At 43.5% G+C, this 27,224-nt stretch overlaps 1 protein-coding gene across 2 annotated transcripts in view; it reads left to right on the top strand.

Annotated features, from left to right (window-relative positions):
- The window catches only part of RNF150 (ring finger protein 150), a 171,866-nt gene that overhangs the window by 125,773 nt on the left and 18,869 nt on the right, over positions 1–27,224 (top strand). For both annotated transcript variants that reach the window (XM_081077721.1, XM_081077722.1), the window contains exons 5-6: positions 6,949–7,045; positions 13,681–13,891. In XM_081077721.1, coding sequence (XP_080933847.1) covers positions 6,949–7,045; positions 13,681–13,891 — 308 coding nt within the window. The remainder of the gene's footprint in view (positions 1–6,948; positions 7,046–13,680; positions 13,892–27,224) is intronic.

The following is a 27,224-nucleotide window of genomic DNA, read 5'->3' as shown; positions in this document are numbered from 1 at the left end:
TATACACCTTCACCTGGGTAGTGTGTACATAAATACAGAGGGCACCAAAAAAATGGATACACATTTTAAGAAAGGGAAAAACTATTAGAATTATAGTAGTCAATGTATGTATACCAATAACAAAAGATGAATACAAGTCACATTTGACTTCTGCAATTACAAAAGGTGCTCAAAGTGGTTACCATCAGCATCCAGACATTTCTGATGACAGTGAACTACTGCTTGAGCAACCTTGACCAAAGTGTCCACTTGTGTACATTTTTTTGGCGCCCCCACCCCCGTATGTACATACTTAAGAAATCATCAAGCTTACTTAAGACTTATGCAATTTTATACCTTCATTTAAAATAATGGGAAACAAATTTTAAATACCAAAGAAGCTATGCTGTGGACTTTTTTTAAAAAACTGGTTCACTTTGTACATTAGTCAAAATTACATAAGGCTAAGTTCAAAGTGTGCTGATGGTATTTTCCAATAATTTTTCTTTGGTTACTTTGGATTTGTATGTGCACACAGCCAAAAATTAGGCGTATCGCTTAATCTAAGGGATTAAAGGAAGGAAACATAAGAGGAAATGGCAGTGCTGATAACGTCTGCTGTGTTATTTTCTGTCATATTTTCAACAGAGCACATGCCGCCTTAGGAGAGAAATCTTGAACTGTAATAACCTTGTTAAATATGGCATTCTGACTTCAAATGTCCTGATCCCAGTTATATTAATCAACTAGACGGACGGGACGAGTGCCAACCAGCTTTGCTGCCCCAGCCAAATGATATAATTAGACCAGGGTCAAGTTTTCAACACAGAGCCTCCCTCTACCAGAAGCCAAAGGAGTGAGACTCGCCCCAGAACAAGAGCTCGGCAGTTCTCTCCTAACTTGCATTCCCAAAGGATCGATTTCTTCCACTGTGGCTAAAAGAGAAATTTGAGTGTAGTAACAAGAGTATCTGATGCAGTGTCTTAGTTTTTTAACTTGTGTTGGTTTTTCTTTAATGCTGTTTAAACCCAATCCTACGGACACCTGGTGAAATAAGTGGCTGTTGATCATAATACTTTAATTTTGAAAAGTACTCTACTATTTACGAAGCTCTTTTACATATAATATCTAATTGGTATCTCACAACAACCTATACTATAGATAGGGCAGGTACCATTAATGCCCTTTTATTTTAACTTTTTAAAAAACCCGTAACTCAGAGAGGTTGGTGACAGGGCCCAAAGCAAAGCCAGGTTTTCTGACTTCTGAGCCCGTCCTCTTTCCACGGTACCAGTGAGTATGGATTAGACACCTCACCCTCCCTGCTCTGTGAGGGTGCTTTGCTCTACTCTCGGCTCTCAGGGAATATGGCTAACAATCTGCCTCAGAAATCCCCATCTTCCTCTAACCCAAATGTGTAAGAACCCCAAGGAGACCAAATCAAATCGAGTCCAGCATGAAAGATTTCACTTTCTTCACAGTTCCTGTTACTATGGGCCTGAAAACAGACCCACCTTCTTCACAGAAGGCAGTGCTTATGCTAGTGAGGTGAGAAGTAATTTACTTTATTGCATTCTTTTATTTTTTTCTCCATCAGGTAAAAGTGCTAGCATTGCATCTTACCTTGTGTAAACAAAGTAATTCTGTTTTTAACAACAGCCAGATTATGGTCACTACTGGTTCTATGTAACAGCTCTTTTATCCCCTTCCTTTTCTTCTTTTTCTTTTTCTTTTCAACGATGTTTAAATAACCTAAATAAAGGGAATCAGGGAAATGCAGTTTCTTATAATTGGTCCAAACATTTCAGACCAAGCCCAATGGTGGAATCGCCCCCACAGGGTGGCACTGGGCCAGTTGGATGGAGTTTATGGTAGGGAGGGGCTGCGTCTGCTTCACATCAAGCCCCAAAACACTGCGTGATCACCACTGCAAGGACTTTCTATAGAGAGATGTAGAAATGTGAGACAGTGTGGAAGTTTATCACCACAAGGAATGAGGGAAATCTGGCTAGGCCCATGATTATTTTCCTCACTGTTCATACCTCTTTTCTACTCAGCCATCTAGATTATTTCAGAATGCTGATTTGGCCCCATCCTTTCCAACTTTATTTTCTGTTCTTACTTCTAAATCAGGAGTGTCCAAACTTTTTTCAACGTTTTTCACCAATGGTCATATGCGGTAAAATACACAAATAGCCGGGCCACTCACTCAAGGTGAAGTATGTATTGCCTCACCTGGCTTATTTAAGTAAACTAAATATATTTTTGGAATTTGCTGTGGGCCAATTAACCATGGATTGATTGCAGGCTGCAATTTGGACACCCCTGTTCTAAAGTCTTCTAGCTTTCAACCCAACTGTGTTTCTTATCCATATCATAACATTACAGCTATGCCTTTCCTCATGTTAGTTCCTTCTCCTTGGATTTCTTCCCTCCAATCTCTCTGGGTTTGAGTCCTGGCTTTGCAGATGACTAGCTCTTGAGGTCCTTTAATTTACTTTAATGGGCCTCAGCTTCTTCTGCCATAGAATGGAAACAATAATTTTTACCTCATAGGGTTGCTGTGAGTTAATAATGTATGTAACATGTCTGGAACATAGCAGGCTTTTGGTAACCGGTAGGTATTATTTATTATTTATTAATTCAATTAAATTAGTATTTATTCATTAAAACCTCATTCTTGCGTCATTGACAACTTCACAGAGACTATTCAGAGGCTCTGAGGAAACAGTTCGACTACCCATAGAAGCACTGGATGTGTTTTATTTAATAGTTAATGGTGCCTGGGAGAATGGGATTCTTAGGTCCCTGAGTGGGTCACTTCTTTGATGACCATTTCACCGAGGGGAATGAAACAACTTGCACTGGTGCCAAAAGGAAAGCCACGGGATCCTAACCTCCATGGCAGATGGCAGGATCTACCAGCCTGCAACAGGGCATGAGATGGAGACCAGCACAGCCCTTCCTCCTCCAGGTGGGGGGAGATGTCATTTCGTCAGGGCAGGAGTCACACATACAGGACAACAGAAAACAAGACTCAGTAGATGGAGAAACAGGTTGAGCTGGGTTTTCATTACTGCTAAAAATATGAGAACCTATTGGATTATTCACAATCCTCTAGGCATCATTATGCAGCTATCCACATCATCTTTTGTCAGGTGTTTGAAGAACTCTTTCGAAAATGTTTGCTTCCCATTGGTGAATAAGGAAGAAGTTTTGGTCAACCCTCAGTTGTATTTCCAGCTTATGGGTTAGTTAAGAGATCGAATATCCTGTCCTGTTGTTCTCTGGATGTACTTGCTCACGCAGCCTTTGTGAAAACGGGAAGTGCCAGTGCTCAACTGCCAGTCGTGTGAATAGGACGCGTTGAGATTGACTTTGCCATTGAGATGTTTGCTGAGCTGTTGTGCATTTCACCAACCTCCAGATTCTTTCCCTATTCCTTTGTTTATTTATTTAGTCTGGTGACTTGTATTTTTCTTTCCATTTGGGAGGGGGAAAAATGTTTTACGATTCCCATTATAAGGACAGTCTTCGTAGTTGATGGTTAGCATAAGAAGTATGGGGCTAGAAGTAAATGGCCGGAGTTAATAATCAGCATGATCATCCGATGTGTCATTTCAGCACTTTTTATTTTTGGCCCTTAGTTCCCCTCGTTCCCTTTTTGTTTTTTATTTTCAGTTTTTTTAATTTGCAGTTACTTGCTTTCAGCGTTAGAAAGTTTATTCTGAAGAGCAGACATCAGAGTAATAGCATAATATCTAAAATCAAGATGCAGTGGTGGTATTAAGACTAATGGTGGCTTATAGTTAAGGAGGGCCAGGACTTAGGGTTGAACCTTTGTGGGTCTCTCTCTCTCTCTCTCTCACGCGCACGCGCACATATTCATTCACTTGCAAACTCCATACCTATAAGCCTGTAAGATAAAATATCACAGATGAGGAACTGAGACTTGAAGAGCTAAGACTTGCCTAAGATCCAACAGCCACAACACAGTGGACCCAGGAGCGTGGCCTCTTGATGGCCTTTACACTGTGGTTCCACTGAAGGGTCCCCTGAAGGCCTGTGGCACTGCCCTGAAGGGAGGGACCTTGTCTTATTCATCTTTGTTACCCTCTCCTAGCACAGAACAGAACGGAACAAGGGGGCGACATAACTCCTCCTTTATTTTAGGAAGATAAATCTGGCAAGGATGAGTGGGATGAAGAGAACAGGAAAAGACTGGTGGCATGGAGACCAGTTTGAATGTTACTGCAAAAATACAGGGGGGAAAAAAAAGTAATGAAATTATGAAGGAAGGAGCAGCACTGAGGAGAAAAACATGAATGTGAAAGAGATTTTCGAGGAGTGAGTCCCTGGGACTTGATGGCCATGTGCAGGCAGTGAGGAGTGCCAGGGCCTTTGGTAAATATCCAATTGGATAGCAGATATTCCCTGGGCATCATCTGTGTGCCAGGAACTGTTCTGATGCTGGGAACTGTTCTGGTGCTGAATTAGGCCAACAAGGCTTTTGCTCTCAGGGAGCTTATATTCTCATTGCAGGAGGTTTCAATCAGCGGTCTCCAGACAGCCTCTATATCCCACTACAGATTTTCAAGGAATTGGCTCACGTGATTGCAGGGGATGGCAAGTCTGCAATCTGTAAGGTGGGCCTTCAGGTTGAAGACTCTGAGCAGGAGCTGATGCCTTCTTGAGGCAGCATTTCTTCTCCAAAAGGTTTCGCTTTGAAAAACTTCGATTGATTGGATTAGGCCCACCCAGATTATTGGGGATAATCTCCTTTATTTAAAATCAACTGATTATAGACATTAATCACATCTGCAAAATAACCTAGGTTAGTGTGTCATTGAATAGCTGGTACTATGTAGCCTGGCCTAGTTGACAGGTGAAACTAATCATAACCATCACAGAGCTGCTGTAAGAAGGACCTGCGCATAGAAATAACTTAGGGGGTGAGGGAATGACTACTGGCTTCTGTGGCTTGGAGATGCAGGGAAGGCTTCTCTGCATGAATAGATATATCTCCATCTTACAGATGAGCAAATGAGACTTGGGGATATAAGTGACTTATTTAAGCTAAAACAGCTAACGATGGGCCCATCATTCTGACTCCAGCATGTGTGCAGGAGATGCAGCAGAGCCTGCCTCCCAGAAACAATCAAAGGGACAGAATGTTTGACTTTTCTCCCAGGAGGAACAGCAGTCGGTGAGCAGATTAGGAACGTGTTGCCTGAATGTAGAGCCAGAAGGCAGGGGCAGGGCGCTTGGTATTGCTTGGCTGGCGTGGGGGTGGGGTGTGGGGGGCTCCATCCAGGGTCAGCCCTGCCCTCACCGCTGCACTGGGGCTGGCCTTCTTCCAGTGCCCAGCTCTGGGCTTCTGTCCAAGCCAGTCGGTCTGCCTAGAACGCCCTCCTTCTTCTCCACGCCCCTTCACGCGTATAATGCCTATAGCCCTCAGGTCTTAGCTTTGGCACTTCGTCAGGGAAAGTCTCTCTGTGCACCTGAACTAGGAGAAATCTCCCAGTGAGAAGCCCCCGCAAAACTCCCTGTTCTCCTGATGTCATACTCAGCACTGTTGTCATTCCGTGGTTTGTTTATATTATTGTATTAATGTCGGCCTCTCCTGTTATGCTCCCCAAGGGAAGGGGCCAGATCTCTAACACACGGCCTCGGTGATGAGCACAGTTCTAGGCACACAATACTCGTTGGGCGAAGGCATGGATGAAGGAATGAATGAATGCAATACACTCCTTCCAAGCAGCGTGTGTGCAGGGCATTCTAAACAATAACTTGCAAACATCCTGACACTTGCAGGTCGCTACTCTCCTTTCTCTAATCGCCAGTCTGATCGTGCCCTGTGTACAGCTAATCCCATCTTTGGCACGTGGGTACTTCTCAAGTTCAGTGTAAAAGGGCGCCCTTGATGCACACTTCACTAATTTGGGGGGGTCCTTTTTAAGTATTTCAGCCCAAAGGCCTCTAACTCTAACACAAAGACAATTGTTAGAACAAGAGAAGAGGAAAGTGAGAGAAGAGAGTGGAAGTTACTCCAGGAATAGTGTATCGTGGAGGAGAGAGGGAGTCAGGGGTGGATGGAATGTCCTCAGGAAGCCTTCACACTTAAGACAGGCAGAGACTCTCTTCTTGCCCCAGGCGGGAACTTCTGACTGCTTCTGCCTCTGAGCTGGCATCTTGTGAGTGAGAAGAAAAGCTTCTGACTCCAGTGAGAAGAAAAGCTTCTGACTCCAGCAGTCCCTGATATGTCTGAGTGGGCTCTTGAGAGCCAAGCAGGGAGAAGGTTCAGTTAGGAGGCCCTCCCGTACTTATTAAACACCCCCTTATCCTGCCACTCAGACGAAGACTCAGAAGGAATAGCACGAGGGAATGGCACTGGAGTTTGTACAGCATATCAGCTGTACGGATAACGGTTACAGCCCCTTTCATTCTGGCTTCTGATTGGACAGCCAGCAGCTATAACAACTTAAAATGGCATGTGTGTCGTTAAATGCTTCCAGGAGCTCTTCTGCCCTTTTGTGTTAGACCCCAAATATTAATGGAAAGTAGCCTTTATTTTGCAGTTCTCTTCTGACTGTGGGAAACAAAATTTTGGATTTATGTAAAAGTAGCATCTCTCAAATTATCTGCAAAGGTCTGTGTACGTTTCCCCACTGGCATTCTTTCCAGTGACACTCTTCCTATTGAGAAAGAGGAAAATCTCTCTGTTTCTACATTCTCTGCATTTTCTGAAACTTGGAATCCTATAGGACACTCCTGGGATCCAGACAAAGTTTGACTCTATCACCACAGGGTGTAACAAGGAGCACATTTCCCCAGGTGTTCGGAGACAGAGGTTCGAGTCTTGGCTCTGCCACTGAGCAGCCGAGCGACCTTGGATGAGTCCCTGGGCTGTGGTGGACTAGGGCGTCTCTGCAGTTGCCGCCGCTCTAAGATGTATGGTTCTCATTGCAGGCATCTTTTCCACAAGTCCTGTGTTGACCCCTGGCTTCTAGACCATCGCACCTGTCCCATGTGCAAGATGAACATTCTTAAAGCCCTAGGGATCCCGGTAAGCACAGCACAGCCTACGGCATCGTAATGTCTGTCTTTCTACATCACCCCCAAAGCAGGGACAAAACACCACCCCTGGATTTTCTATGTCCCCTGAATGCCATAGCAGCGGTGTCATCTGAGGAGGCCTTAGGAGAAGTCCCGTGTCTGAAAACACTTTTCCCCTCACTTTTTCTCAATCTGAGAGCATCATGACCCTCTCACGATGTGCATGTTATTTGTCTGTGAGTCAAGATGCCGCTTGTGCAGCTCACCAACTTCTCTTCCGGGCTGCCGTGTGTGAGCGCAGGTGAGACACCAGCAGAGGCCCGATGAGCCAGTTGTACATCAATTTCCTCTTGTGTCGTTACCCCTGCACTGTCCTCAGCGAGATCTGCAGGCCACACTTTCTGACCTGGCCCCACGGTCGCCTGGCTTGCAGAGGAAATGAGCCCTTCCCAACACTGGGCGGGAGGACCACCGCTGCACTCAGACCTCTGTGGAGACCTTGAGGGAGCAGGAAACCAGAGCCCGAACCACTTAACTCTAGTGTGACCATCAAGCTGGTGCCTCAGTTATGTTTTATAAAATCGAGTCTCTCCTCCAGGGCAAAGAGAACCCTACCACCTGGCTGGCTTGACACTCCAGGGGAAGACTTGCCCAGGCCCTCAGCAAGGGAAAACACAGACTGGTGGTTGGTGACACACCGGCTGCTGTGTGAGGGCAGGAAGCGAGCTAGGCCAGCAAATCCAAGGGCTGCACAGAGAGATGTCCTAAAAAAGCAGACTCTGTCTAAAAGAAGCTAGCCAAGCGGGGTACAGAGACCAGCCTCTGCCCCTCCCCTGCCCCTGCCCCAGCCTCCTTGCTACACTGATGGCAGAGAACAGAGAAAGGTAACAGTCCCAAGATGTCACCGAAGAGGGAGGATCAGATCAGATAGCAAAGGTTTTCTTTAGTGCCCAAGAGCTAATCATTCTAGGACTATCAGAGTGAATGTTGGAGAGGGCACACCTGAAGCATTATGCTGTCACACATTGGCTGAATTTTCTCCCCTGCACACGCTGCCTCTGGGCCAGCTGTATGCTGATTTTCCTGGTTGATACACCAGACACAAATCAACTTGTGTGACTATCGCTTTGAGCTAGATGTTGAAAGGCAATGCATTACATTTTCAGACCAGAGTTGTAAATGCATAATACATTCAAGGAGAAAATCAGTTACCGTGAACGTGAAATACTAGTGAAATCCCAACATCTCTACCAGATACAGGTGACTTAGAAAATGAACTCGGTGTTTGCACTTTTCGCCTTTTTGGCTGTAACTGGGTTTTACAAAAGGTAGGGGGAAATATATGTATGCGTGTACTTGCATGTGTGCATGCGGGTCTTTGGGCTCCACAGTCTGTGGAGTACGTTCTCACAATTAAAAGCAGACAAACATATGATTTGACCAGTTCATATTGCTCAGGATATTTTCAGAGCTCCTAAGTTTTGACCAGGAAAATGCAACCAAATTTTGTACTAAATAGTGTTTGACTCCAAACTTTTCCTGAGGGGGTATAACTTCTCCAGGAGCTACTTCTATTAATTGCTTTTAAAATGGAATTATTAGGTGGCCATTTGGTTTATTTCTAAAACTAATGACATGGTAACTTTTAGCCGTTGGGCCTTCTGGCCAGAGTTTATGCTTATCAAGTCTGGATTTTACTTAGCATACTTGACTTCCAGAAAAATAAGTATCGGTAGCGTCTTTTTGGATTTTGCCAAGAATTCTGAAAGGCCAGCTGAACAAGAATGTGACAGGCATCCAAGCTCGCCCAGAGAAGAGAACATTCTCCGTGAAGAAGGCATACGTAACATGTGACTTCTCACAAAGCACCCAGCCATATGGCTACCCTCCGTGCCTTCCTGAGGCTTTTCTGGTTTTGTCCCAGAGAATGCTACCGAAGTCTGGATCTGGGAGGCATTTCTGGATGTTGTTTCATTCCATCCTTCATCATTGGGTAGCACCATGCCTAAATTATGCCAAAGTGATGACTTTTTTTCGCTATTCTTAGACCTTTCCATGTCATCGAAAAAGCTCACAGCCTTCTCAACCAGGAAACACTTCCTATAGGTAACCAAAACCCTTTGCGTGCAGCTCCAAGAATCGTTTTAGTTTTCCTAACCTCCTTATACTCCATTTCTTCTTAACCAAGGACAGTTTAAAAGGCCCTGTCACTCTCTCTCTCTGATGATTTGTGCCTGTTGGTCCTTTATCTCCGTATTCCTTACGGATGTCGTCCTCCATAAATGTCTGTGGCACTGCACCCCCTCAGAGTGAAGGCTGCCAGTCACAGAACTCTATTTATTCACCCTGATCCTCCTTTGAGCAATGTCCACTCACCAATGACTTGGTTGTAATCCTGATCCACTAGATCGTCCAAATACAGGTGGTATTTTTTGTCTGTTTTTATTTTTGTTGTTGTTGACTGAGTGTCCTTGTGCCTGCCAATGCTGCAAGGCAAATAAATATAATTTGAAAGCTAAGAGCTGGGGGGACATTTTCATTTTGTAAGTGCATTTCTCTAAAATGAACTAAAGAATGAAAGCAAAACTCGGAGATCACGAAAGTCCCATTACAATGGGTATCTTTTTTCATTATATCTTGCCAAGAGAAATAAAACACTCAACTGAAAGGCAGGGGCAGGGAGAAGTCCTTTTGTTATCAGAAGTGCTCTCATCCCTCTGTCTGCAACACAGTGTGTCACCCTCCTTTCTGTCCAGTCAGGTCTAGGTGTGTTTTTGGAGGATGGCACAGGTTTCAGTGACTTCGCCTATCAGGTACCATATAAACTGGGTCTTTCATATCTCAGCAAATGCTTTCTTCTATCACAATTATCCAAGTAGGAATAGGATGACTGTTATTAAATAGAAAATCCTGTGTACCTGGAGTATTCACAAATCCCTAACTATTTGGCAGTTGGTTTTTTTGAGGAGTTTCCCCATGCTAACCTGAATTTGAATACCTATACCGTGTTCATTTGACATCTTTTACTAAACATTATGACTCTAATGTCTCTTAGAGGCATATAAATTGGGTTTCTTTTCAATATATTCTATTTGATGAACCATTTAGAGTAGATATAAACTGTGAGATTCCGTAAGGTTGGTGTATTAAATACTATATCTAAGCCAGATTATTCATGCTTGCTACCTCTCAGCCTCACTGAGCTAATTCTCTTTCCACTCCCTGCTCTGTTAAAGATATACTGTTTTTACTAGTTCACAAAGTAAAAGCAAACACCCTGCATCAAAATGAATAAAATACATTTTTTAAAAAAGAAAAGAAATAAAGAAATAATATCAACAAATGCAACATTTTGAAAAGCGTGTCAATTGCGATTACATAGATGATTGAATTCAGATACTTAAGGCTGAAAGAACCCTCACAGAATCCTCCTTGTGAAAGCTTTTCCTCCCCGATACCCCTACATGCAATGGTTTTGCTTAGAAGCATCTTTACGTAGTATTTGCGGGGGGGGGTTATTTTTCCTTCTACCCTCCTAGGTTCTCCAGTTGGGGCCCTGTAGATTAGACTTGTAAAAGATCAACAAGAGAAAATCAAACTGAAGTTTATTCACACATGCATCACACATACACATGGGAGCATGTAGTGATGAGTGATTAGATCTTGAGCTTATATAGCATCTTCAGAAAAGCAATGAATATTTAGAGAAATGACAAGACAACAGAAAAGGACTTTGAGTCTCTAGGACAGCAGATTGTGGAAGGTAAATATATGGAGGAAATGAATGGTGAATAAGGGCATGTTAGTAAGGTTTGTACAGATCCATTTCAGAGCTGACTCCCAATCATTGATGATAAGATGTTCTCTTCCTGGTACAGAGAAGGGGACACTACAAATTTCTATCCTGCTTTTAGGCAAATAGTGGGAGAACAGAGAGCATTTCTTTATCTACTTCTCAGTTGTTTAAGCTCAAAATAATCCCTGTGCCCCCGTAACATGTTTTGGAGTGGCGTATTCTGCTACCCTGCAATAGCATACCTTCCCTTTGCACAGAATTTAACAGTTTTTAAAGTATTTTCTCAAATCCTCCCTTAATTGATCTAAGTTCCCAAGTTCTCAGAGCAGTAAACGGAGACTCAGATAAAACTTTCAAATCAACATTTATGACCACTTAATAATTGTCGGGCACTATCAGAGGCTTGGAATTCAAGATCAATGTAGTGTATTGATTCACTTTAAAAAGCTTGGGTCTCACTAATATGTAGAATCATAGAAATGAGAACAGATCGGTAATTGCCAGAGGTGGGGGCGGGAGGTGCAAAATGTGTGAAGGGAATCAAAAGGTACAAACATCCAACTATAAGATAAGTAAGTCCTGGGGATGTAATGTATAGCATGATCACTATAGTTAACAATACTATACTGGATATTTAAAAGTTGCTAAGAGAGATCTTAAAAATTCCCACCACAAGAAAAAAAATTGTAACTATCTGAGGCGAAGGAGGCTATCTAAACATTCAAGTAATCATTTTGCAATGCATACGTACATATATCACATCATCATGGTGTACACTTGAAACTAATACAATTTTACGTGTCAGTTATATCTCAATACAACTGAGATGTACATAAAAAGCTTATGGACTAATGGAGTAAGACAGACACAGTAACCCGTGAACACAACAGCATGAGAGAAGTGATAAAATGTTTGAATATCAAAGATGACAAAGCCGGAGGGAACACTACGTAGAAAAGGAGACCACTGGCCTGGAAACTGAGGGGTGATTAGGAGTTCACCAGGAGGGAGGGTTACTTTGAGACGTTGGGATGAGAAAGGGGAGGAGGAGGAGGAGGATAAATGTCAGCCTGAGGAGAGGAACAGCAGAAGCTAACGCTCTGAGATAGGGCGTTCTGTGTATTTCCAAAGGCTGAAGGTGAGGCCAGAAAAGTCAGCTGGGGTAAGACTGTGGAGCCTGCTTTGCTGTGCCACTGAGCTTGTGATTCATTCCTTAGGAGAAAAGAAGAATCCGACCTGTGTTTTCCCTTTTGTTTTTTGTTGTTGTTGTTGTTGTTTTTTTTTAAAGAAAGAGTGCTCTGGTGCGAAAGTAGAGAAAGGGATAAACTGGAGTGGAAACTATAGGGAGATTCAGAGCCCAGTAATGGGTGAGAGAGGCTCAGAACAGAACAGCTCAGTTCCAGTATCACAGTCAGGAAATTTGATGGACTGGCCACTCAGTGAACTGACTTTCGACAACTGGAGTCTGAATAGTTGACTCACTTTCAGTAGAAATGAGGAAGGCGAACAGAAAAGGGGATCCAGAGAAAAAGGGAATGAGCTGAATTTGAGGATTTGGTGGGAGGATGGAGATTTCCAGCTGAGTAGGAAACACAGAGGTGGCGCTCAGGAGACTGGCGTAAGAGGGGAAACTAGGACAAGAGTCCAGTGCCTTGAATTTCTTGCTTTGTGCTCCCAGTGAGTCCATGGGCTGTAGATTTTTCTCTTTTAATGCACTTGGAACACAGTGTGGTCATTGTGGTGTTAATTCAATCAGCGTCAACCCAGAATTCTCACCCCATCCTTCCCACCATGATCTTCATCCACTGAGAGGACAAAGCCATCTAATAATCGTCACTCAGGGCAATGCTGATGTTAAGACCAGAGCAAAAACAATAAAGAACAACATTAACAGCTATCTTAGTATTTTTCAAGCCCATATCTCTCCTCTTAAAATGATTTTTCTGAATTTGGGTAGAGGTATCACAACTGAAAGTCATTTAAAAAGCTGTTTGTGGAAAAGAGGTAAATACCTATATTCAATTATCACTTCAAACAGCAGAACTAAGACCAAAGGGTAAAATTTGCCCCATTGCCCAATAACAGAATAGTCTAACACAGCTGGCCAACACAGACCACCTTGCAAAGCAGAGAGCTCCTCTTTTTGTTCAAGGGGAGTCACCAGGGGTCCTGGGGGAACGAGTCCTGCAATGAGTGGGTAATTAATTACACTGGATGGTCTCACCTATCATAAAATCATAGGTTATGATTTTAATTTAGAGGATTTGACAAATGTATGACCAATTGCAGATTAAGTAAATAGAACTTTTTTCTACAGCTTACTTTATGGCTTATGTTTCGTAACAGCCACAACAAAATAGCCTCACCTTTGGCTTTTGTGTGTGTTTGTGTCTATGTGTATTTCTGATGAGCAATTCTGACAATGAGTCAGATTCTGTCCCCCCCACCCCCACCCCATGTCATCAGTATATTTACAAACAATGTGTGAGTCTTTGAGGGTAATTATCAGGCTGTCAGCTATTTCCTAGATGAGAAGCAATACCCTGTATGGGAAGGGCTATCATTATAAATAAATGTCATGTTATTCCCTCTAAGCAATGTACAGATATTGCTACTTCTGGAATTAGAAGATCTTGTACCAAGATCTAAATGGAACCTTTGGAAAGGAAATATTGGAAGATGTTTTCATGTTAATTATAGAACTATATGTGGAATATTTTTTAACAAAGTGGTTCAGGAGGAAAACAGTTAAGAACTGGGTTTTCCATCGAGACAAAACATTTAGGCGGTGGACGTTTCATCTCTAACTTGACACACACTAATAACAGATCCTTTTTCTCTCCTGTTAGCCCAATGCCGACTGCATGGACGACTTGCCCACAGACTTCGAGGGATCTCTGGGAGGCCCACCAACCAACCAGATCACAGGCGCCAGCGACACGACCGTAAATGAAAGTTCAGTCACTTTGGACCCTGCTGTCCGGACTGTGGGAGCCTTGCAGGTGGTCCAGGATACAGATCCCACCCCGCAGGAGGGAGAAGTCATCTTTTCTACCAACAGTAAGTTCTGCTGTGCTTTAAAGGGCCATAGTCAAAAGGGCTGTTGCCCAGTGGGAATAGGAAAGAGACCCTTTGCCTCAAAAGGAAAAAAGGAAAACATTGCCAGGCTAAGCCGTGGTACCTGACAGGCTTTAGAAGCCCAGCTCTTTCCAGAAGTAGCAGGGCAGGCACACACTGACACCACAGCTCTGCATGCAGCCCATGGTACCTGAAGCAGGTGGGGCAGTGGGTCCGGCCTCTGCGAGTGGAGGGCAAGTGAGAAAAACACCTGCAAGCGGTGCTCAGCAGACTGGGAGACGGCACAGCTCCAGTCACTCGTTTGTGCATATGTGAGTGTGTGTGTGTGTGCACGCCCCCTCCTAAGTGTGCTGGTCTGGACTGCATGCAGGAGGGTACCCTCCCCTGTTACTGCAACACTCAGATGTGAATGGTACCCCTTTGGATGTGCATTTCCCCAGTACAACCGAAACCCCTGTGCATGGTGGCATATTAAAATGGCTTAGGTTTTCTTCCCCATCTACTGCATCAACTCTAAATACTGAGTTATAAAAATATTAAAATAGCTGTCATTCGCATTAAGATCGAAGCCGAAACCTAAAATATTTACTCTTCAGTCTAATACAGCAGTGATAACAGCTTCAGGAGTTCTAAGAAAATGAGCATGCAAATTAACTTAGGTTTACCTTTAAAAGGGTGGGTAGATATTGCAATTTTTTAAAAAGGTGTATTTTTTCACCCTTGATAAAAGTAACCTATTCACTATAGAAAATCTAAAAATACAGAAAAGCAGATTAAAGCATTAGGAAATATTTTCTTTCAGTTTGACCTCTTTTTGACATGTTTGTGATGTTTATAGAATTTATAAAATCACTCATGCTGAAATTTAAAGATATGCATTCGTCTGCTGAAGAAACATAATGGTCCTCATTGGTTGAAAGATTGAAAGATGAAGGAAAGAATTTTAAAAATTCAAAAATCACTCAGTACTCCGCTACCCAAAAATAATCGCGCTTGCCATTTTGGTGTATTTCATCATAATCGGTTAATGACACAATTGAGACAATACCATTGGGGTTGAACATTGAGTATTGGAACCATAGCACTTTCACAGGACCTACCCAGACAGAAAGTAACTTCACGAGGAACTTGGTGGTAAACGTCTGCCCATGTGAGGTTTATTAGTTTTTGGTAGATAAGAGTTTTAAATTTGACTTTTAGAGGCATAAGGACCACAATATTGAAACATTGACCATTAAACATTAAAAGTCCTTAAAGAAAGATTTTGATTCCTTTGTTTTAAAGGTCTAACATGATGCAGTCCAATATTAATGTAAGACAAGCCACAAACACTATTTAAAATTCTCTCTAGCCACACTTTTAAAAGTGGGTGAAGTTCACTTTAATTATATTTAAACCCAATATAGCCAAACATCTTACATTGTTTGTACCAACTCTTCAAAATCTCGTGTGTATTTTGCACATACAGCACATTCAGTATGGACCAGCCACAGCTCAAGGAGCCACGCGTGCTGGCGGCTGCATGTGGGAGGACACAGATTTGGAACCCAAGTAATTTAGGGATAGAAGAACCTTACGGGTCACTTCACCTTTCCCATGATGGACTTCTAATTTTACCTGAGAAAACTGTGGCCCAGAGGAGTCAGGGGCTGACTCAGATCAAAGTTCTCTTTTCAGAGTACACACTCACCCATAATATTTCTGGCGATTGGACACCTTCCATTACCATCAGGTGTATCACCATCAGTGGCTAAGTGAAGTATGCTGGAAGGCCTGATAGAATTTTGCTAGCAATTCAAAAACCTTGAAGGTATGAGTCCTTTTCTGAGCCCAGGAGAAGACCCAAGTCAAAAGTGCATCATTTTCCTTCCAATAAAATGGTTGTTTACTATTCCAGAGAAAAAGGTGTCCTCTGTTAGAGTCCGTATTTTGAAGAGTGGTGGCATACTTCAGACACCTCAGTAAAGCCCAGATGGCAAATGAAAAGGCATAGTTTGCGGGTTAAAATATATCCAAAAAAATGAAATTGAAAGTTATGGTCAGTATCTATATAATGTATAATCCCTAAACTGTTTTTGCCTGAAATAGAGTGTTAAGGTCACAGCAGGCACTCTGTAGGTGTTTCTTGAACGACTTGAGGTATGTTTATTTATTGTTCTAGCTGAGCTAGAAGCAGGGAGCTTCTGTTCAAAACAGCAGGAAAAATGCCAGGTGATTGCAAAGGAAGGTACTGGTAAAGACGGAGGGATGATATCTGTAGTCTGAAGACTGATGGCATGTATGCACATAGCTAGAGACATCAGTCTCATAGTGTAGACACTGAATTTTTCTCACAAAATATTTTTGCTAAGCCCTTTATTTGTGATTCATTTTATTTATGGGAATTTAATAGAATAAACCAAACATAATCAGTCTGATTAGATGTTAATGATTTATACCATTAACCAAATGGCTGCAGGTTCCTTAAGGGGAAAATTTTCTGCTTCTCTACAAGTTCATAAATTGCCTTGCGCCCTCACTCAAATAAATAATCAATAAATGAACAAACACCGATGCAGGAATAAATGAGCGAAAAGGTTCAAATTCTCATCAACATTATCGTAATCGATTCTAATGCTATCTGAAAACCATGTGGATGGAGAAATAAGTGTAGCCGGGATACAGTATTGCTACAAATCACAAATAAATAATCCACTGGAGGGTTGGACCTGAGTTTTCTTCACGTTATCTTTTCCCACCTCACATCTCTACAGACCCAAGAAATAATTAGAAAATGAGGAAATAATAGTAGCTAACAAATATGTAACACCAGCTATGCAACACATACCCTATATCGGCTCACAGCGACTCCGTGAAGTACATATTATTTTTATCCCCATCTCACTGAGACAGTAATGGAGGAACAGAGGATTAAAGTAACTGACCTAAGGTCATAGCTCGTGATAGGTAGAGTCACTGGACCCTACAGTCCCCTGCTTAATTACAATCAGTTATGCACAAGGGGAGAAAATGAATAGGTGCTGGCTCTCATTTCATTTATTTATTCTTTTCCTCCATTTTTCTAAATCTCTGAAAGATCAAAAACCTGTGTAGTTCCTACTTGAATTCTCATTCATCTCTCCCTCTGTTCTTCCTTTCCTGGCAAAGACTGTTGGTGAGTCGATCAAATGCATGTGAAAGTCATTTCAGCACTCAGGGAAAGTGTAGGACAGCTTGTCTTTAGAGTGAAGATGGGAAACTCTGGCATTAAAGGATCATCTTCAACTTCCAGGGAAAAAAAGAAAAGAAAAGCATTTATAGAGCAAAGGAAATCCAAGCTTGTTGCAAGTCTGACACTTGGGAGAAAGATGTTCTCTACGTATATCTTTAATGTTTCTGGCATTTCACCTTTTATAACCTCACACAGCAGTCCCCGATCGCAGAGTGTCTCTTCCATCTTCGTGCAAGGGGTCATTGGTGTGATGCCCAGATGTCACTCACTAGTCTTGATCTGCTTTCCTGATTCTACCGACCGCATACTTTGCCTTCTGACTCTGTCAGCACAGGCTGCAGATTGTTGTATATGCTTCAGCAGGGGAAAATTTCCCTTAGGATCAAAGGAAAACACAGCTAAACAAACAGCCCTGGCTCTTTGGAGACGCCAGAGAGAAGCAAGAGAAAGACACAAAGGAGGAGACTCCATCACCCCTCCCAACACATTCAGTGTTGCTCCACATCTTCCTGGGAGAGATGGAAACCTTTCCTTTATTGCTCAAGGAATAAAGAATGGTTGTTGACACCACCATTCATTTCCTTTATCGAATCACTAGACAATGAACCAGTCATGCCTCTAGGTCATTACCTACTTGCCACTCCTTCACCTCAAACTACAAGGTCCCAACCATTAGCCCATGGAATGGAGAATAGAGGGTGGAAGGAGCTGAGAGCTGGAAAGAGACGTGGAGATGGGCAGAATCAAGATGTCTCAGATCTGCCCGAATACATTCTGAGGACACGTGGCATAAGGTGTTTAGCCAGGAGAAGACCTGGTCTTCAAGTTGTACGGAAGGAAACACTACACCTGCATTAATGCTAAAACTAGGCCAGTTGAAATGAAATGTGGCATGGGATTCCTCCAAGAAACTTCCTTTGCTAACTTCCTATCAACTCTGATCCTTGGGGGAAGCGTAGTTTCCCCCCAATTTCTAACATGGTGAGCACACATGATTTGTGACGTATTCAAAAGGCACCTTTATTTTTGCTGCACGTCCACAGCTGTGTTGAGTGGGTGCCCCCGGATGAAAATTCCAGCAGGAATTTTCTGCTCACTCTTAGGTGACTGACAGTTCTAAGAGTCCCTTTAGGTCCCAAACACAGACAAAAGAATGGTTTTTTTGCAGGGCCCTTTCCATTGCAGTCATTCCTGGCCCTCGGGACAGACAGATCTCTGTCGCTTACTCACGAGGCCTCCTACAGCCCCTGTGCTTCCAGCAAGCAGCCAGTTTGCAGCCCCCGTCTGCTAAAGTGCCCTTATCCTCCGGGAGTTCCTCTGGCAGAGTGCCCAAGTCCAGCCCAGTCCTGCTCGCTGTCCTGTGTGGCCCGCTCTGGGACACTCACACATCACCTGCCCGACGGTCCTCTCCAGGACAGCCGCCGCCTCTGACCTTTGACCTCATGCAGACCATCTGCCTCCTCTCTCCAGATTCCTGGGTCCACAGTCTGCTTTAGCTTTTGTAAGGTTTGAGTCAGTTCTCTCTACGTCCCACCTACAGGAACATATTTCAGAATCCCCTCGGGGGTTCCCTTGCTGTAAACCCACACTGGGCGTGAGTTTGGAAGGGAACCCCTTCCTACCATTTTGGCGGGAGGACTGCGATGCAGCATGACAATACTCTCTCCACAGACTGTCTCTACCAATGTCCCCACTTTCCTCTCCCTCTCTCTCCTTGTCATTGCCTCGCAATGGGTGATGGGTCCTAGAATCACAGAACAGGTTCCCCTTCGCATCCACTGGACAGCCGGCAGTGGGCAGGCAGCAAAGGGGCGGCAGAGGTGGGAGAGGCTGCCTCATGCTTTGCTCTCCACGTCTCCTCAGTAGGAACGGAGGCAGGAAGAGCCCCACGAGAGGCCAAAGAATGAGCTTCTGAATGTCTTAATGGTCTTCACCAGAGGACACATTCTTAGCGGATATGGCTGCAAAACTATGGTCCCTTTGCAAAGAACCTAGAGATAGGTCAGCCTTTTTGGGGGGGAAAAATGCTCGTACTCTTCAAAATGCACCCCCGAGACAAAAATAATTGTCTCAGCACAGCTAAAACTGCAGCCCAGAAAAAAGTCATTTTCAGAAAAAAAAACACAAAAGAAAGTCATTAACAGCCATCACTGCAATCACCAGAAGCTCTCCAGGGACGCATACTCCAGACTAATTTTGGAAAAGACTTCCAGAGAGTTCTCTGCAGACTGTGTGTAGTCTCTGTGGTGATTTGCATTCTTTTCTTTAAGAAACTCAGTGTAAACCTCTCCGGGGATTCCTCATTGCTAAAGACACGTTTTCTTAAAATTAGGCCAGAAATGACATTCAGTCTTACATGTTTTAAGTTCTATGTGTGTTGTTTAGGGAGCAACTGATGCAGCATTCAGATCATCTATATTCAAAAGTGTTAAGTGCCCCTGGGCCTGCCCTGACCATGCAAACAAGGGAAAGTGTGTACCCAGACTCCTCTAGGAACCCGGTTTTGAACCTCTGAGGCAAGACAACAGAGAAAAAGGGAGGGTTGGCATGCACCTCACATTTCTGTTTCAAATGTGCAACTACACATTGCTACGTTTGCAAAGTAGCGATTTCCAGGTTTTATGTGACTGTAAAATATCCTGGTGCATCCAGAAATAAACACATCTAGATAAAGCATTCCAGTGTTTATGAGGGAGGATAAGAGTGAGTAGCCACGTCTGCTTTTTTGACTTGCATCAAAGCGTGAAAGGACAAAGCAGCTCCTTCTGACGATGGATAAATACGTTGGCTGGAGCCAGCGATGAGAATGGTCTCCCTGGGTGCCCATAAAATTCACATTAGCCTTGGCAAGATGGCCGCTTTGATTTGTGAGCATATTCCAGTGTGGCAGACAACAGAATCAGCCAACGCTTTAAGACTTTAGACCTCACTGTCATCTCCCCTGAAGGAAATGGTGAAGCCGCGGTGGGCGAGCCATGCTTCATTCTATACAAAAGGAAGCATTTGCAGATTGTGACACTGCTTCCCCCAATCAGCTCCGTGTTTCCGAATGTGTGCAAGTCCCAGGAGCAACGTCTCAAGTGACCGGCTCAAATGACAGCTTCGACAGAGGGACAGCTGTTCGCAAAGCAAAGATCTCTGCCATAAGCACATGCCTCGGTCATCAAGTGACCCAGATGGCAAGGATCCAAATGACAAGCCATCGGGTTTTCCATGATAACATTCCTCCTGGATTAAAAACACTTGTCAGTCCAGAAAAGCTCACACAAGGCCAGGCTCCCAGGGTTTTCCTGTCATGTGCGTCTGGTGCCACTGGCAGAGTGTGGAGGATCTGCAGACCCCCAGCCAGCCAGCCTGGGAGAGAGTTAATCAATTTAGACCACAGCTACATTGGCGCTCAGAGCACTCAGCCGTGACGTGATGTGACATACCATCCGCTTGGAAGAAACTTGTTTTCCTGAAATGAACTGAGCCAGCAGACTAAATCCACCCATTTCTGGGAGAGTGCCTCCTGTTAGGAGTTACTTGTTGATAACCCCATCTCCACATTAATGAGCTCCTCCCAATGTGGTCTTGCTTTTGGCAAGTGTCACGGCGAGACCGCTGTTCCAAGAGTGAGCCAGGGAGAGGGCTGTTCAGCAGACCTGCATTTTCCTAGACACTCACATTGAGTGTGGATCTCAACAGGGAGGTGGCAGCGAATGGCAGGAAACCTGTTAGCAGGTCGGCACTTTTTCAGTGTTTGGGAAGCCTGCAGTGTAAATAAGATAGAGTTTCTCTTTGCATTTCAATTCTAAAGCAACGTGAGGGGAAGTTCTGTCATCCAGAGATTAAGGAAGCAGAAACAGCTGAAAATGCCTTGTGGATGACGTAACAATTGGCTCTGAAAATACTGAGTCTCAGGGTTCTGTAAGTCAAAATATTTCAGAAATGAAATTCAATGTCTCAGGGAAAAACAAAAGTGTAACTACCAGAACGTTACTGGAGCTCCTTGAGGTAAGATGATATAATGTTAGCCAGAGGCAGGACATTCAGCCCTGAGTCCTGATTTGGCCCCCAATGAGTCGTATGCCTTTGAATAAGTCACTTACACACTCTGCGCTCTCATTTCCTCCGTTGTCAAATAAAGCTCTTCTCCTAGCAGGCAGAAATACTTTGGATTCACTGGTTGATCATTCTTCCTAAAGTCTCAAAGCATAATTCACCCATAATATCTTGTTTTGTCTTTGTAGCATTCATATACAATAGAAACAAACAGTCACATTTATCCCCAAAGGAAAAACTGAAGCAGAGGAGGGTAAATCAAGTTTCTGCCCTGGCCAGTTGTCCTTCCAATACTGGACCGCATGACTAAACTGGTTCCCTACACAGAAATGCCTGAGAAGCTCACTTATTCCAAACTAATAGCACAGAGAAAAGCGGAATTAAAACATGCCCGGATCAGGTGATTTAAGACTCGGGACATCAGGCCTGGTCGTCTTAGAACAGGAACCACATAGAATCAACTGAAGATTTCTGGCTCCACGTGGCAGATTGAACCCACAGATTTATCTCTGTTACCTAACAAAGCCCCACCAAGCTGGTGAAAGCTATAAACCTGCAAGAACACTCAGAATGGAGGACACATTCCAGCAGACACTACGTCAACACATTTTCGATGACAATTGAGTGGAAGTTCTCTTAACACAGTGGACAAAGCTGAAATCTAAGTGCCTCCTAAGGGAGAAGCTAATAAGAAGCCAGTGGTTTTGCACTCAGAGCTCTGAAGAGCCTCAGGATACAAGGACCAGATCCCCGGGAAGGCTGCGGTGAAGAGTGGAGCCCAGAGGAAGATCGCTTGAAAGACCGTGGAAAGAGCATTTAGGCCCCCCCAGGTTCCCTCCCCATCCTGAGCCTCCTAGTACCGTAGTTGCCTTGGACCCATAGTGAGATCCCTTCCCCAACTGGCAAGCCCCACCCACACCCATGCACACTTAATCACAGTGCCTCATTTACAAACATGAATGGAGAGCAAGGATGGCTAGATGGTTGCAAGAAGCCACTAAATCTGAGAGAAAACATAACAAATAAAAATCACCTCCAAAGAAATCAAGATTATTCAGAGCATAGAATTCTATAAACCATCACTTGTATCCTTACAGAGCTGTAAGATGATAGTGCATCCATGGAAAAGAAATAGATGATAGGAATTGTCAGAGAATGAGGAAGAACTCTAGGAAATTAAAAAAATATAGCAGAGTGAAAATTCCCACAGAATGAGTAAGAGATAAAGTAAAAGATAAAATACTATTTGTCTTGTTAAACTATGTTCTTGTTGTGAAATATTTGTTTTAATTTGATTAGTTCCATTTTTTATTATTACAAATAAAACTGTACTCAGTAAAAAAAAATTAAGTTTAGAAATAAAGAAAAACAAATAGGGTCAGTTGACTTGCCATTGAAGAATTAATCCACTAATTTCACACACATTTTTTATTAGATTCTCACACACCATCCCCACAGTGCGCTTTTTCTAATCGTGAAAATTACAGCCGTGTATGTCATACTTGGCCTCAGAAAAAGTGAATGGTACCAAATTTTTAAAATATTTCCTTATTGCATGCTACATTTGTATTATATTTGCGATATACAAGTGTATAGGTTTATTTTGTAAGTTAGTGACTTCAGTTTTTACAGTGAGGTTACTTCCCAGTGCTCAAGCCAGTAAGTTTTATGGTTACCCTATATTCTTTCCACTCTGTTGGTGTCCATAGTAAAACAATCACCAAGCCACGTTCATTCTACCTTTTTAATCTCTTTCCATGTGCCATTTCCTTCTGCAACTGTTATCATTCAAGACCTATCATCCCTTACCTTGATATTTGCCATGGCTGCCGTTTTACTCCCCGTTTCTAATCTTAACATTCTCCAGTCTGTCCTGACCCTGCTTCCTGGATAATCATCTGTAGAAATCTGATCTTAGTTCACTATTCTGCTCAAAATATTTTTATCTCTTATCTCAAACTGGTTAATCTAAACAAATCATTAAGCATTTGGCCCCTGAATATCTCACCACTCCCGCCTGGCACTTTACACAGGAACACTTCTAAGCCACTGGAGAGAGGTTCCAGATACACTGCCCATGAGACCTCTCCCTGCACGGGCCATGTGGCACATACCTTTCTGAGGTGTTCTCGGAGATCTCTGCGATTCCAGACAGAATCCGGTCCTCCTCCTGCAATGACCTCCTTTCAGACAGGTATCTCTGTTATGATTTCTTGAGAAAGCATCTGTCACCCCACGAATCTTATAGGTCCTTACAGAATTTGGACTGTGGCTTTTCACCTTCATGTTCCAAAACTTAGCACAGTTTACGGCACACAGACTCAATAAGCAGTTGAACGAACGAATGAATGAATGAATGAATATGCTGAATTTTAAATGAAACCAACAATAGCACTAGTTAGACGTGGAAGCGACTGTATGACAATATATATTTACATTTTGTCTGCTAATGAAAAAAATATATGTATGTGTATATATATGTATACATATATAAATATATAAGGAAAAACATATATGTATATACATGCATTTATGTGTGTGTATACACACATACACACGCCCGTATATATTCTTCTAGCCCGAGCAGACCAGCCTCCCTAGAGCCAGTTCCTCTGTGTCGACACGATGACCCTACCCCTATGTGATAGGAGCACAGAAGCTAAAGTGTTCCCCCGTCATGAGGAAGGCGGGAGACTAATGCCTTGCAGAAATGGATTGATGATTTATTATTTATCACTGCTGATACTGGACTACACAGCAGAAACGGGGGAAGTAAAAGCAATGGAGAGCGAAGAAGTGGCGGAAATAGCCGCAAAGCAAAATGGGATGGAGAGAGGAAGGCTCCCTCGCCTGACAGTGCATCCGTTTCTGCACATGCCCTGGAAACAGCATACAACCAAGTGCCCAGAAACCAGTGCAGCTTAAATGAAGCTCTTCAGTTTGTTTTGTATCATTGGCACGGTCCTCAACATTAACCCTTGGTGAGTGAGGATGACCCTACTGAGAGATACCACAGGCTTGGGGAAGCAGGATGACTTGGACATTGGACGGATCTGGGCTCCAATCCTGGCTGGCCACTGAATTAGTAGCCAACTCACTTAACCTCCCTGGGCCTCGATTTCCTCATCTTTAAAATGGCACAAATAAAGTCCCCCTCGCAGGTTTATCGTGGAGGTGAAATGAATCAGTGTAGACAGCTGCTGGCTCAGTGCCTGGCTCAACCCATCAGTCATAATGTCACCTCTGTCCCCACTGCTCCCACCATCTCCCCACGAGAACACACGGTGGCCAGACACAACCCAAGTACCTATCGGTGCAACTGAAATGCCTTCATACAAACATATCTACACAGCACGGTTCTCACGTAGATCCCAAGACCTGAGAGCTCTAGGGGGTAGCTTAAACCATTTGTCTGTGGAGATGAAAATTGACATTAATTCCTTACTTGCCTTCAATTATCACAATTACCTTACTCCCTGAGCCAGATCTGCATGCTTGCTTGCCGTCATTTGTCTTTCTCACTTTTGATCTCACTGATTGATAAACTGCAATCTTTATTACCATGATCTTATATAAAATAATCACTGTCCTTAGAACACCGTGTCCAGAGAAACCTCTCAGGTTATCAGCATCATCATTAGGCAGCCCATCAATCAATCAACAACCCATTAGTGTCCGTTCTTAGAAAGTCATAATTATGCCGTCCTACGCATGGCTCTCTGTTGGTTATATTCCACAGATAGCAGCCCTACCAACACTCTTAGAGTGTCTGGAGCGTACAGACCTCCAGACAACTGATCTCTTGAGAAATGAATAATTTCAGATTTGCTAAGTCTTGATGTCCTTTTTGTATTTATAAGTTTCACCTCCGAGAACAGTTTGGAGCAAAAACTTTGGAAGTACCCTTTGCTGTAAGTCTCAAGTTTGCAGAAATTGAGTCCCACACCCCCACACAGAAAATCCACTGGGAGACTTTTTAAACTACGAAATACCTAACTCACTGGCTTCTTGTGGGATGGACCTCCCTGTACTTCCTTATTCCCTTTGGGGGACAAATTTGCAGGGCAACTTCTAAAGAAAAGAAAACATATTGTGGTTAAGTGATTTAGCCAAACTCTCCCGCCCAGCTCCATCCAGCTGTGGTGGTGATCAGATATGTCTGGAAAAGTCTGAGAACGCCAGGATGGGGGGCAGCGTCCTTCCTCCTCACCCTGGAGGCTTCCTGTGCAGCACACACCAGGACACTGGGGTGAGAGTCAAGCCAGGTTCCCTATACACACGTGCACATATCCATGCACACACGCATACACATGCGTGCGCACACACACGGATCCCCAGGGCCTTGGCACTTATATCTCTAGGGATTCCTAGGAATTATTCTAAGCAGAGGTAGCAAAGTGTGTCACACATGAGTCCCTCTGCTTACAAGTGAGTTGGGCGTGGCCCTGAGAGAGCTGCTGATAATGTTCAGCTCGGGGCCACCATTTAAATATGGCGGGTTTAACGTAAGGACCCAGCTTGAACAAGTTGGAAGCAGCAGCAATCCTGGGCCTCGCTCCCTTAGGATGACAGCGGGCAGCCCCCTAGAGACAAGGCATGTCCTCGGCCACTCACCACAGCTCTACAATCCCAAATTTAGGGACAATTTCTGGGCAACAGTACTTCTTTCATTTGCCCAGATATCTAAGGGACAATCACTGCTGCAAACTGTCCTATTAGGCCTCATTAAAATGATACCTAGTAGGAAAAGCATGTGGTACAACTGTTAAGCAACAACATACAGTTAATACACTGACTGGTAACTAATATTCACAGCAGGGAGGAACAATTAGTAGATTTATAGACCAAAGTTCCATCGAAATTTTTTTCTGTCAAACAAATCATTTAGATAAAGACTTCCGTCCTAATCAGAGCTGTCCACACAAGAAAGGACCGGCTGCACTTGAACTCTGCTGTGCAGCAAGAACAGTGGAATGAATTTTTTAAGGGAAAATAATACCGTAATAATACTGTAACTATTATTTAAGTGTGGAGTTGATTAGAAAATCGGATTTGGAAATCAAAGTTTGGGCAGAAACACAATGGATTTAAAAGCATGTCTTCCCTGTTACGAAGTTGAGAAAAATTTATGTGATGAGATAAATAAACAACACTTGTGTGAGTGGACATACCCATGCGTGCACATGTAGATGCATGCATGTGTGTATGCCAAGAACAGGCATACACCTACGTAAACACACAAACACGTTCACACCCACGTATTATGTGGAGCATGTGGATGAGCCTCTGGCAGCACTTTTACACACATACACATCTGCACGTCTGTACGGCCTATATGCACAGCTTCACACAGACATATGACTCAGGGCCATCAAGTCTGGGTTACAGAAGTCAACCATGTTGCAGCAGGGGGACTCGACGTTTCTGGTCATGACTCTCAATTGTTCACTCCTGGAAATGAAACAGTAGTTCCAACTTAGCTCCTCAGAGAGGGAAAAGCTCCCAAAATAAATTGGTAGATCATTTTATTTCTTTAATGGAGTTAAAGGCTCTCTAATATCTGGAAAGAGGAAATGTGCCCCTACAAGTACCCGTTAAGACAGTCCCTCATTTTAGGTACAGTGTATTCGTAGCGTCTGTGCCCTACAGAAGACACACTCGACAGCCAAATCACACTTGTAGGTATGTGTCCATACGGAGCGTGAGTATCCTCTTCAGCCGATGAGGTGGCAGGGGACATGGCCCAGTGGGACTGGGAAGTGAAGGCTGGGTCTTCGCTGAATAGCAGAGAGAGGTCTTGTCCCTAATTTATACCCCTGGAAATAATGTAAGTTCTCAGCAGTTGAGGTAAGTCAAGGCCCAGCCGTGCCACCTGCTGCATGTGTGACCTTGGGCAAATTGCCCAACCTATCTGTGCCTCCATTTCCTCATCTATAAAATGGGAATAATAAGAACATTTACCTCATGTGATTAAATGTAATGAAAATATCTTAGAAAAGTACCTGGTCCATAATAAGCATTCAAAAAACCTTCTCTCTGGTTTTCTACACAGGGAAAGGT

The sequence above is a fragment of the Rhinolophus hipposideros genome, assembly GCF_964194185.1.
Source record: "Rhinolophus hipposideros genome assembly, chromosome: 16".
NCBI lineage: Eukaryota > Metazoa > Chordata > Mammalia > Chiroptera > Rhinolophidae > Rhinolophus > Rhinolophus hipposideros.
Note: the sequence above shows the minus strand (reverse complement) of the source record. Positions and strands in the feature narration are given on the sequence as shown.